This window comes from Sphaerodactylus townsendi, linkage group LG13 (genome assembly GCF_021028975.2).
Source record: "Sphaerodactylus townsendi isolate TG3544 linkage group LG13, MPM_Stown_v2.3, whole genome shotgun sequence".
NCBI lineage: Eukaryota > Metazoa > Chordata > Lepidosauria > Squamata > Sphaerodactylidae > Sphaerodactylus > Sphaerodactylus townsendi.
The window spans coordinates 14,646,099-14,659,109 of record NC_059437.1 but is presented as its reverse complement, the minus strand read 5'-3'; the positions used below and the strand labels follow the sequence as shown (position 1 = coordinate 14,659,109).

The 13,011-nt window shown below is 46.4% G+C and overlaps 2 protein-coding genes across 2 annotated transcripts in view; both read right to left on the bottom strand.

Annotated features, from left to right (window-relative positions):
- Nucleotides 1–3,763: 3,763 nt before the first annotated feature.
- On the bottom strand, nucleotides 3,764–7,551 carry TIMM8A (translocase of inner mitochondrial membrane 8A). The gene is made up of 2 exons (XM_048515110.1): nucleotides 7,309–7,551; nucleotides 3,764–5,404 (listed from the first exon to the last, which is right to left on the bottom strand). Exons 1-2 carry the CDS (start codon nucleotides 7,438–7,440, stop codon nucleotides 5,243–5,245), a joined length of 294 nt encoding a protein of 97 aa, XP_048371067.1. The 5' UTR covers nucleotides 7,441–7,551; the 3' UTR covers nucleotides 3,764–5,242.
- A 2,041-nt stretch (nucleotides 7,552–9,592) lies between these two features.
- Nucleotides 9,593–13,011, bottom strand: part of BTK (Bruton tyrosine kinase) — a 36,979-nt gene continuing 33,560 nt past the window's right edge. Inside the window, exons 3-4 of the mRNA XM_048513810.1 lie at nucleotides 12,390–12,547; nucleotides 9,593–10,432 (exon numbers count right to left, since the gene is read on the bottom strand). Coding sequence (XP_048369767.1) covers nucleotides 10,361–10,432; nucleotides 12,390–12,547 — 230 coding nt within the window. The 3' untranslated portion in view covers nucleotides 9,593–10,360. The remainder of the gene's footprint in view (nucleotides 10,433–12,389; nucleotides 12,548–13,011) is intronic.

The window sequence follows — 13,011 nt, the reverse complement described above, 5'->3', positions numbered from 1 at the left end:
TCCAACGGGTGAATCACGACCCTAGGAGGGTTTACTCAAGCAAGCCCCATTGCCAGCAACCGAGCTTACTCCCAGATAAAAGATCGTGCTTTAGTTCTTCGCATGAAAATCAATGGGGTTTAAAAGTGCTTAACAGGGTTACCTACACTGCTTTCCCAAAACTAGGTCTTAGGTTTAATGCTAATAATCAAGCCCAGCAGCCCAGGCCAGCCTAGGTGTGTGTGTGGGGGCACGCGACTTCCCGCCACATGACAAACTCTGTTTGTGCGTGCCCACAGAGAGGGCTCTGAGTGCCACCTCTGGCATAGGTTCCATAGGTTCGCAACCACTGACCTAGGATTTCTTTTCTGAGTCTGCCACATTCCCCTTGCAGGATGCTGAGTGTCCCTTCCCCTCTCCCCAGCCATTTGTAACACCAGGAGAGTTTATTCCCATGGTTGTGGGACCTGCATGGACTTACAGCTGGAGAGGGAAGAGGTGAAATTGCTGCTGCCTTCCTTTTTGTTTCTCCCACATGAGGCAGAAAGGCCTTATCTATTCTCTTCCCCCTGTTCACTGCAGCTGACTGATCCATGTCACTGTTAGTATGGCAAGCCCCTCCCCGAATAAACTTTTATTTATTTATTTATTTGATTTATATACCGCCCTCCCCCAAGGGGCTCAGGGCAGTTAACAAGAAGTCATTAAAACACAATAAATAATTAAAACAAATCAACCTTTCCAACAGATTAAGAACCATTTACTTTCGACGGTGTCAGATGTCTTCTCTCCCCCTTGTCTTGTGCCCATAGGAGGCCAGATGTTATTATAGCTATATAGCTCTCAATTAGATGTTACCCCGGCTGGCCAAATGCCTGGCGGAACAGGTATGTTTTGCAGGCCTTGCAGAAACTCTGTATATCCCGCAGGGCCCTGATCTCACCTGGGAGCCTGTTCCACCAGGTAGGGGCCAGGGCTGTAAAAGCCCTGGTCCTTGTAGAGGCCAGCCAGTTCGCTTTGGGGCCAGCAACCACTAACAGGTCCGCCTCCGAGGAGCGAAGGGGCCTGGTGGGGCGATATAGGGAGACAGCCCTTTTGTAGGGTTAGAAAGATCCCATAATCCTTGCAACGCTGGCTTGCAGGATCCTCCCCAGAGTCTCTAAAAATTGGGGTGGGGAAAACCTTAGATGGTTGATTCTTTTCACTGCTGGATTGTGGGATCCAATTCTTTGGCTTCAGTTAGTGGAAAGCTAAGCTGCTTCCCTAACAACACCCTCTTGTCTTCCACTCCAAACCAGGCAAAATGCTTAAGTACTTCCAATCTGCCATTTGCCATTATATCCAAACAAGCAGCCTTGGGTGTGTACTCTCTGCAAGTCACCATGCATGACAGTGCAGATCCAGACATTGATCTGAAGGAGTCATGTTATTTGCAAGAATACCGTAAAGCACTTTGTAAAACAAATATGGCCACATGGGACTACCCTTCTGTTTGGGAGTAAAGCCCACTTAACTCAGTGGGAGTTCTTTTCCAATAAACATGGACAGACTTAGAGTGTTGCTATTAAATGATTCATCTTTCTACTACTGCAGCTTTGGACTTCAAGAAAAAAGAGAACACTGGTCGTTTCCTGTCTATCCCCGTTGGGTCATTGAATCAACCATGGGGCTTATTCTCAGCTGTGACAATCTCGTCTATAAAATAATAAAAAGCAAGTCCCATCACAGGGTTATTGTGGTAAAGGAAACTGCCCAAGTGATAATCCAAAGGTTGATATTTTTAAAAAATACACCCAGCACCAGAAAGAATATTGTCTTAACTGACTGTTGAGGGTTTTCCAAGCTGTGGGGCCATGGTCTGGTAGTTTTTCCTCCTAACATTTCACATGCATCTATGGCTTGCATCTTCAGAATCACATCACGGTATAAAGTGTTTTTTTTTTCCTTACTGTGACTTACTTTCGAAGATGCCTGCCATAGACATGGGTGAAATGTTAAGAAGCAAAAACTATCAGACCACGGTCACACAGCCTGGAAAACCTACAATAGATGACAAGTGATTTTTTTTAAACAAGGTACAGGTTCTGCAACACCTGCACACATTTAGGAACACGTGGGAGGTTGATAAAACATGGGCCCTGTTTGTAGATTATCTCTTAGAATCATAGAGTTGGAAGAGACCTCAAGGGCCATCAAGTCCAATCCCCCTAAAGAATTTTAAAAAGTGGTTGCCTGTACAAACCAAATTCAGTTTCACCTTCTGATGTACTCCACCAGCTTAAGCAACAAGTCAAAACGAGAAAAAGAAAACCACATAAATAGAAAAAGAAAACCACCTTTCCAGCTACAGATTTTCATAGAAATAAGCAACAATATTATTATAGCGTCAGTACACATTTTTCATGTGCAATTTTTGCACAGATTGTTATCAGATTATTCACAAATAAAAGCAGATGAAAACATCCTGATTAATTCTGAGGTGTGCTTACAGGACAAGCCTTTGCAAAATTCTAGCCAATAAAAACCTATAAATCAACATTAGAAATTATTTTTATCCCTGCTTTCTTAAAACAGGATAAAAGCAATCAACAGATACAGTGGATCAACCAAAATATTATATAAAAATAAAACTAGAGAATCTTGTGGCACCTTGAAGTTCAATTAATATGATTTATAGCCCCATCCAAAATAGGAGGCAAATTGCCATTGAGAGGTGGCACAGGCCAACGCCAGTGGATTTGCCCTCCTCAGAGCACCAGCAGAGGAACAAATCTGATGCTAAGCGGCTGCTATGGCACTCTGGGATAGCTAGAGACGTGGCCGGGAACAGTGTCAACCTCAATCGGTTCTCACCCCAGCTTTGCCTCTGGATGTGCTGTGACCCCAGACTCCCTCCAAAAAGGGTGGCATAGGTCTATGGCAGTGATGGCGAACCTTTTTGAGACCGAGTGCCCAAATTGCAACCCAAAACCCACTTATTTATCGCAAAGTGCCAACACGGCAATTTAACCTGAATACTGAGGTTTTAGTTTAGAAAAAACAGTTGGCTCCGAGGCGCATGTTACTCGGGAGTAAGCTTGGTGAAGCAACCATGCAACGCTTCAAATGGATGAATCACAACCCTAGGAGAGTTTACTCAGAAGCAAGCCCTATTGCCAGCAACTGAGCTTACTTCAGGTAAAGGATCATGCCCAGGCCAACTTAGGGGTGTCAGGTGGGGTGATTTCCCCCCCCCCCACGATGAACTCTGTGCACGTGTGCCCACAGAAAAGGCTCTGAGTGCCACCTCTGGCACCAGTTCCATAGGTTTGCCACCACTGGTCTATGGAGTCCCATGGAAGGCTTTCTGGCAGCAGGGGCTTTTACTTTTTATTTTTTGCTGCCCCACCCCTCCAAAAATCCTTCCAGAGTTAACAATGCAGCAGCAGCACCATCCCAGCCCACCCATGCCTCTGGATTGGGCTGTAAAACATCTCACACACACCCCACACACCCCAATTTAAGAATTTACCTGTCCACTTTTTTAGGAAACCACTTTAGGTTCACGTGTCTGTGATGGGGAAAGGAATGGAAAAGGACTTTGTAAGTCGCCTTGCATCTCCTTACAGGAGAGAAAGGCAGGTTCTCTTCTTGATGGTAACCTTTTGGACTACAAAAGCTTACTCCGCAACACATCTGTCAGTATTTAATTTGCCATAAAGACTTGTTTATACTGCAACAGATTAACAAAACTATTACAATGATTTCAGTGATCGCTACTGGAAGAATAATTCACATTGAAGAATTTATTTGCTGAAGAATTTATTTTTGCCATCAAATATGGCGACGCCAGTAGGATTTTCAAAGCAAGCAGAGTTGGTTTGCCAGCACTTGCCTCTTTGGCACAATCTGAGTGTTTCTTGGAGGTCTCCCATCCAAGTATTAACCAGGGCTGATGCTGCTTAGCTCCTGAGATCTGACAAGATCAGGCTAGCCTGGGCTGTCCAGGCCAGGGCACAGACAGTACTCATTCCTATTAACCAGCTAATTCCTTTTCTCAGGAATGGTCATTTTAAGGCTGTCCAGCCTCTAAGTAACAATCCACTTGATCACTTGTAATGAAGATCTCCTTCCAGCTGAGCAGGCAAGGAAACTTTGTCAAGCTGTGTCTTTGGGGGCCACAAATGGTTAAGATGCATATGTGTGTGCAGGCAAGCTAGCAAAAAGGTTGTCTGGCAAATAACTCTGGAGGACATTCATGGAGCAAAGGCTGGTAGACACTGTATGTGCTGAACGAATTTGTGGACCACTGCTCAGGGAAACTGAGAGCTGGGTGGCCCGATACTACTTGCCAGCAGCTTCATACAAGATGCACCGTATTTCAGTTAATCATGATCTACTACCCAGCATTTCTCCCTTTATTTGAATCCCCCCAAATCTAGTTGAAGTAATGAATGCCACCAACTCTGCAGGCAGTTTTCAATGGATCCAGTTGATGTTTATTCCACTGATCAGGAGAAAGCTGTAAGTGGGAAAAGTCAGTAGTAACTCTTGTGTTTGTCAAGTGACGCACTTACATGGCCAAACAAATGACAATCCCCCCCAACAGCCATTTTTAGGGGGGGACAGGTATTCCTAGCCGTTCTAGAGAGGATGAGAATAAGCACCTCATTAAGGACAACAGGGTTCTACTGGCGTTCTTCAGCAAGCTAAGCCCACCTTCCCTTTAACCGCAGCACCCAGCTGTGATGCACAAAGGTCCACGGAGTTGCAGGTGAGCTTCTCACCTGGCTTAAAAAGAATAGGGCTAAAGCGCAGTACCGTTTATAAAAGGCACATTTCCACCCCTGCCTTTCCCAAGATTCACATTCGTGTCTGAAGCCTCCCAAGCTTCCCTTTTTCAGGCAAGACTTTTTCTCAAGTATAAACAGATTGTGCATCCCTGACCAAACCTTTGAGGAAATCAACACTGTCAGAGCCACCCAACTGTAGTGTGTCACTTCTGTTATTAAAAGAACACAGGGCAGCACAAACCCACAATGGGCAGCAAATGTGTGATGTGCATGGCCTTGCTGGTCCGACTGTATTTGTTCACAAGGTGGGTACTGGAGCTGGTTATGGTGGTAGGAAGCCCTGCAATCTGTCACAAATGAGAAGGCCAATCTTCTGCACAGCCTCTTTTCACTACTGTTCCTTTTCCTCTGCTCTCCCTTCTCTTTCCTCCTCACAACATGGTGGGGTGTTCTCCTTTAGTTAAGGAATCGGAGATGCCAATGCCCTTGGCTCAGTCAGATAGGTTCTCCGAGAAGGCCGACTTAGATTTCTGCGTCTGCTCCAACCGGTTGAGGATAAACTGGCTGGTATCTATGAAGCGTTCCACACAGTTCACAAAGCAGGTCTCTGCTCGGCTATCCAGCTTGGGCCCAGGTTTGTCCATGCATTTCTCCTGTTCAAGACACAGAAAGGAAAGAGTCACAGAAAGCAGCAGGTCATTTGGATCAGCAGAACCTGCAGAGTTCTTTGCAATACCCAGCCTTGCTGCTCCTCAAAATGAGGCAGCAGCCAAATATCCATCCTACCCTTTAGGTTCTCCATTACTAGCCCCTTCTCCAGGGCCACCACTGCCTGTGGTTGCAGCAGGAGAAATAATGTGAACTACATAAAACACAAAGCGACATCCTTTGTGACTTCAGGTTCACAACTTGTTCCCAGTCAGTTCCCGAATTGTTTGGCAGGCAGAAGGTCCAAAGTTCACTCTCTGGCATTTCTAGGTAAAAGGATCTCAGAGAGAAGAAAAAGAAAAGGAGTCTCCAGGAGGAGTTTCGAAGCAGCTTACAAACTCCTTTCCTTTCCTCTCCCCACAACAGACACCTTGTGAAGTAGGTGGGGCTGAGAGAACTGATCAGTCCAAGGTCACCCAGCAGGCTCCATGTGTAGGATCAGGGAAACAAATCCATTCACCAGATAAGTCCGCTGCTCATGTGGAGGAATGGGGAATCAAACCCAATTCTCCAGATCAGAGTCCCCTTGCTCTTAACCACTACACCATGCTCGCTCTCAGACCATACTCCAGCCCAATCACCCTAGCTACTCTGAGTATGGGCTAGACAGACACACACACCCCCAACTCAGTTAAGGCCATTTCACATCCTAACAGAATTGTATCTGCTCTCCATGCACTCCAGCCGAAAACTTTCAGAAAAGAAACACATGGCTAGTGCTCCACAAATTGCATTCCACGCTGGGGATATGTTTCTTCCAAAAATAATGCACTATAAATAAGACTAACTGCAGTAGGTCTCTTCATGTAATCTTTTCCATTACTGGAAAGATCTTTAATTGACAGCAGCCAAAGCAACAGACAAATCCAGTTGTTTAGGTTTCTATCAGCTTACAGAATTTGCAGCTACCAAATGTGATGATGGTTAGTGGTGCTGCTTAAAAGAGAGACCAGTTTGGGAAGGACAGATCTATTAACGACTATCAGCCACAACATAACTGGTCCAACATAACTGGCCTCTGTTACCCTTATACTGTTACTCTTCTGCTTTGGAAATCAATCAGAAGCAATTGGTTGGCCACAGCAAGAAACAGGACAAAAGGCTGGGTGCACCTTTGGTATGATCCGACAGGACTCTTCAATATGTACTTGTCTGTACACTGATCCTTATATTTGCAATTAGGTTTTAACTGAATCGTTTTAACTGTTCTATGTAGTCATAAAATATTAGCTCCTTTTGGTCGGAAGTATAAATCTAAAGAAACAACAAAACTCAACAGGAACATCACCACTCGCCCACTGCCACAGTACAAAAGTAGCAAGCACCTTGATGGCTCAGACCAACAGTTCCGGTAACCTAGCATTTGGATTCTCGTTTGTGCCTGCCCCGGAAGGCCCAAACATTGGCGCAGGGACCTCTGTTGCTCCTCCCCGCCCGCCACAACTGCCATTCAGAGACATACTGCCTCTGTTCATGGAGAATCCATTTAGCCCAGCATAGGTAACATCCCCATCTGATCCCCTTTTAATGCCATTTTCAGCCATCATCATGGGCAGTGAGTCCCACAAGCCAATTATGCATTGCGTGAATCAATACTTTGCGATCTGAAAGCATAAATCCACAACCTCTGTGATCTGACTGAATAGCTAAAGCTGCTCACAGGAGGTCAGATAAAAGTTTTCTGAGGGTCTTCCCCCCCCCCCCCGCCCCGGCTGCAACCGAAGCTGTTTGAACTTCAGGGGAACCGAACTCGACGTGCTCCCGTGTGCAAAGCACGAGCTCTGAGCCATGCACGGAAATCCCCAGTCCAAGAGGCCCGAGGGCCACCCCGCAGCCCTTCCCGCCCTACCCAGCAGAGCTCCGTCATCTGATGCACCAGTTGCTGAAAGCGCTGCTTCTGCGTCTCCACCTCGATGAAGTGCTGCAGCTGCGGGTCATTGATAGCCGCTCCCAATTCGCCCGCGGCGGACGAAGAGTCCATCCCGAGCCCGGCTCCGGAGGCGCGCGCGAAGGAAAGAAGAAGCACCGAAGCAGGCAGGGAGGCGACCTTCACGTGCCTCTCCGGGCCGGCCAACCGCGCACGCTCACGGAAGCCTTACTTCCGGGGATACTGCGCATGTGCGGAACTCAAAGCGCTTGTTCATCCGAGCCGAGCGCGCAAATCATAGAGACGGAGACTGCTAGAGTGTCTCTTACGCTGTCGGGGTGGGGGGGGGGAGCTGAGAAGCGTCCTGCGAAGAGGGGACGGTGAGGGTTGGGGGCTGAGTTGTCCTAAATCAATTGGCCATGCTGGCAGGGGCTGATGGGAATCGTAGTCCATGAGCATCTGGAGGGCCAGGCACCCCTGGCTTAATTCATTTTGCAGCTGCCCGTTTCCAGCTCTGAGTTGGGAAGAACCTAGATGGGGGGGAGGGGGGTGAAGGCTGCCAAAACCAGGACCTCAGTGAGAGTGAGCGTGGTGCAGAGGTTAACATGTCTGGCTAGGACTTTGGAAAACCAGGTTTGAGCTCCCACTCGTGCCATGGAAGTTTGCTGGTGGCCTTGGACCTGTCACACACATTCAAGCTAGTATTTGGGTAGGAGACCTCCATGGAATATCAAGGTGACCCATTCAAGGGGGGCAGACTGAGATTAGGATCGCACTGAAAATCTGTGCTTCTGCAACTCCCTCCCATTTCCTGTCCTTTGCCGCTCACCTGTTCAAGAGGATCCACCAACAGTGCTCCAACCCCACCCCGCATCAGCCAACCAGACAGCTGGGACAGGGAAGCCGGAAGTGGCTTGGAATAGCCATCTCAGGCTGTGCCTCTCTAGGAACGGGGGCCCCTTTCCCATTAACCCTTAGGCCAACTTTCTGAAGGAGGCTGAGAGGACCCAAGCCACGTGGAGCCGCAATACAAGGAAGAAAGAGCTGCATGCGGCTCCGGAGCCACAGGTTGCAGACCCCTGCACTAGAAGAAGAGAAGTTTGGATTTATACTCTGCCTTTCTCTCCTGTAAGGAGACTCAAACTCCTTCCCTTCCTCTCCCCACAACAAACACTTTGTGAGGTTGGTAGGTCTGAGAGAATTCTGAGAGAACTTACTGGCTCAAGGTCACCCAGCAGGCTTCATGTGTAAAAGCAGGGAAACAAATCCAGTCCACCAGAAGAGAGTCCATTGCTCAAGTGGAGGAGTGGGGAATCAAACTCGGTTCTCCAGATTAGAGTCCACCTGCTCTTAACACTACACCACAACCCCACTCTGATCATCACTTTCCAACAAGAATGTGTCCCCATAAGAAACTGAGTTCATAATATCTGCCACCAAATGCAGAGTTCACAGCACATCATCTTTGACAAGCCACTCTTCCTTCCTTCCTGTTTATTCTGCATTTTTTCACAGTAAAAACAATACCATTTTAAAGTGATGCAAACTGTTGCAGTGTCTGGTCTGACCGGAGCTGTGCAGCCTTCCATTTGTTTTTTACTTCTTGTCCTCAATTTATCTGATTCACATTATTTATAACCTGTGTCTCTCACTGGGACTCAAGGTGGATTGTATGGAGCGAGTGAATACATTTCACAGGATGGGATATTCAATAAACAATGAACCGAACAGAAAAGTAAATAAACAGAAGCAAAGAAAATGGTTGACAAGACACATTAAATGATGCCAAATTATACAGTAAGAGCCAATGTACTGCAAATGATACACCCTAGCTTAGGCCACAGCCTCTAATAATTTTCTCAAGTAACTGAATTTTTTTGTATTGGGCTACCCTCTGTTCTGAATAGAAAAGCTCTCTTGAATAATTCAGTTTTGCACAGTTTGCAGAAAGCCAGGAGAACGAGAGCTTTTTTGAACTCCTCACTATACTACAAGGTGGGGGCCACAACAGAAAAGGCACAGGTAGAGGCAGTTATTAATTTTGCCCATTTGCAGGTTGACACCTGTAGGAGCATAGAGGGAGGGACAGATATTAGGGTCCAAGGCTATGAAGGACTGTGCATGGAATAGCCAATTAGGCCCAGTAATATTTATTTGTTTGTTTATATTATCATTATTTATTAATAGATGGGCAGCCAGTGGAGTGACTGTAGAATGGGAGCAGTGGGTAATGTTTGCATACTTAGAGACTGAAAGGCACAAACTAAAACACATTCATTTTATTTACTGGTAGCCTAGGTTTACAGTCTTGTCACTAATTTCCCATTTCTGACTTTTTTCAGGTTACTGTATCTAATTTATTCAGAGATCAGGAGGAATATGAGTGTCACAGTAACCGATTTTATACATAAATGTATACATTTTTAAACTAATTAAAAACAGAAACTTACAGTTGAGCAAAATAAAGTACCTGTAAACGGGAATTATGTGGAAAACAAAAACGGGGACCTGTCAAATGAAATGCAACTATGCTGTCGGTCAAGACACTACCAGATAATATAATTCAGAGCATTCCTTTGTATGAGACATCTTTCATTTCTCTGTCCTTTCTTGTTATTGTTATTCCAGCAATGCACAGCAGATTTCAGAAAATGTGCATCTTTGAGTAGCTATTTCCATTCACCATTCCATTCAGAATTACAGGGAGAGTTTCATTCATTTTGACACTGAATTGAAAGGAAATTGCCTCCGCCAAGGAAAGTTTTTAGCCAACATTTGTTGTCATAGTCAAATCAGTCATCAAGCATTTGGTGACTTCAGGAACAATCCAATTATTACACAAAGGCAGAGAATGGAATCTGTATTGTTTGATGGATCTAATTAGGTTCTGTCTTTGAGGTAAGGCTGTGGGAGGGGGCATGATGCATTCCCGCAGATGCATCCATCCAGTGTCTGTACAGGAATTCTTCAGCAGACACATGGGTAGGCCCAAACGAATAGTAATGCACTCCCTTCTTGTGATACTGGAGGCCGTTCAGGGGTCTTCGTTTGCTAAATCCAAAATGTTTCCCAGGAGGAACTGGAAGGTGGGACGTTCCTCAGGTTTCTGGAGAAAGAGAATGCAAGAAAAATTGGCACAAATGAGTGCAAAACAAGCATTTAAATGAGGAACAAGTACATTAATAACAATGACAGTATTTTCATGCCACTTTCAGTTGTCCAAAGTGTTTCACTTATGTTATCTTGCTGTTATCTATACAACAATCTTGTAAGGTGGACTATTTTCACCCCCAAATTGCAGATGGGATGCTGACACTGAAGGAGGGACTTGCCTGGCAAGTTTATGGCAGAGACAAGAATGGAGTCAGGGCAATTCCTACACCAGTTCTCAGTTAAAGAAAAGGGCATTATAGGCCCTTTCCCCACTTACCTTAAGCCCCACGCTACTCGAGGAGAGTAGCGCGGGGTCCCTCGGCACTCCCCACTGAGAGGGGCGGCGACAGTGCAGCCGCCCCGACGCTGCTGCTGTCGCGCCCCTCAGCGCAAGGCATTCCTGGAGCTCTTTCAAAGGGCGCCTTTTGATGACCCCGCGCAGAGCACGGGGTCGTGGGGATGCCCGGGCGTGCGCCAGGGATGCCGCACGCTGGGGATTGCGCGCAGCAACCCTTGGAAAAGGATAAGTGGAGAAAGGGCCATAAGCAGAACCTATTGGAACTTATACTGCAAACTGAGCGAGATTCATAGAATGGCATACTGGAGGAGGTGCCCAGTTATACTGGATTATAGCCTGGTGGCCTATCCCTGTGTTTTTTTCCTCTGAAGAACTGAATATAAGGTTTTCCCCATCAACAGTAATCTTGTGAAGTAGGCTAGGCTGAAACCTAGTGACTGGCCCAAGGTTAATCAGTAAGCTTATGGCTGACTAGCACTTCCTGACATAAGTCCAATATCCTGTGCACTGCATCATGCTGGCATTCCATTAATGTACTGCAAGTGCCAATGATTTTTTGTGGGAAAGTTCATAACTCAGTAATGGATCCCATGGTTTGCATATATAAGAGTTCACTTTCCATCCCCATGGTCTCCAGTTAATGGATCGGAGGTTGCAGCTTGGAAGAACTGTTTCCCACAAGGACAGATAAACATGGGACAGGTGGACCAGCAGTCTGCCTCTGTGTCTGACAATCTCTCCTAATTGTCCTGCACCCCCTGACCTCTCTCTGCCTGTCATGCCTCTCTTGCTCCCATTGGTTAATCCACTATGATGTCACAGCAGGACTCTGAGATGTTTCAGCCCCTCAAGCTGCCATTAGCTGAGCTGCTCTAATGTCACACAGGATGGGCTTAGGCTAGGCAGCTGGATGGTTGCTAAGAAGAAACTCTGTAGACTTTAGAACAGGAACTTTAGGATCATTGAAATTCACTTGTTAAATTGAAGGGTTGCCTGCATGCCATGAGTTTTCAAACAAACATCTCATTGGTATCAATCACGGGCCAAAGGCAGATGACCCTTAGTGAAATGCCCAGAGAACTCTGAAGAGTGCAATTGCTACCACTAAAGGTTAGAGGAGATGAGGATATAGATATAGTGAGAAAAGTCAAAAGCTTTAAAACTGAGGACTAGAACCTTGAACTTGATGTAAATGGAGGCAGTACCCTGACACAGAAGGGCAGGCAGAAAGAAGTGGTTGGAAGGGTTTTATCTGTTTAAAAAATATTCAGTTCAGAATACATTTGCTCTGCGGCTGGCTGGGATGATATTTCTGTTTCCATTTTCCTTTAGAAAGCTGTGATTCAACAGTACCAACCCCCCACCCCCAGCTCGAATGGCATACCACGCTTCTGAAGTTCTCCATTAGGACCACCATTTAGTTTAATCTTAGGGCCCTCCCGCACATGCAGAATAATGCACTTTCAATCCACTTTGCAGCTGTGCAGAATAGCAAAATCCACTTTAAAACAGTTGTGAAAGTGGATTGAAAGTGCATTATTCTGCATGTGCAGAAGGGGCATAGTTGAGCCAGCCTGAAGGCTGGGATGGTGTTGGTGACAGGGAGCCTTACCTCATGCCAGCAGCTGTACATGATGCTGTAGACTCTGTCAGAAGCCATCTGGGGGCGATAGAGGCGGAGCCCTTTGGTCACATGTTCTGTTGTTTCACTGTTGGTAAACCTCTCATAGGGCATCTTCCCCAAAGTATAAACTTCCCACATCAGAACACCTGTGAAATCAGAGAGAAGCAGCATAACAGAACTTTTCTCTTTGCAACAATCCTGTGAATGAACCACAGACATGCAGAACGCGATCACTTAAGTTGAATATTCTATTGTGAAGCCATATTAATGTGGAACACTACAGGAGGAACCATTCAACAGGATCATTGTTATATTTCCAAGGAAAAGTAAAAAATAATAACAATCAACCCAGATTTTTTAAATTAGTAAACTGTGGGCCTTTCCCCACTTACCTTAAGCCCCGCGCTACTCTCCTCAAGTAGCGCGGGGTCCCCCAGCGCTCCCCACGACAGGGGCGGTGACAGCGCAGCCACCCCGACACTGCCGCTGTCGTGCCCCCTCAGCTTGCGGCATCCCTGACGCTCTTGTAAACGGCGCATTTTGATGACCCCGCGCAGAGCGCGGGGTCATGGGGACACCCGGGCACGCACCAGGGATGCTGCGCGCGGCA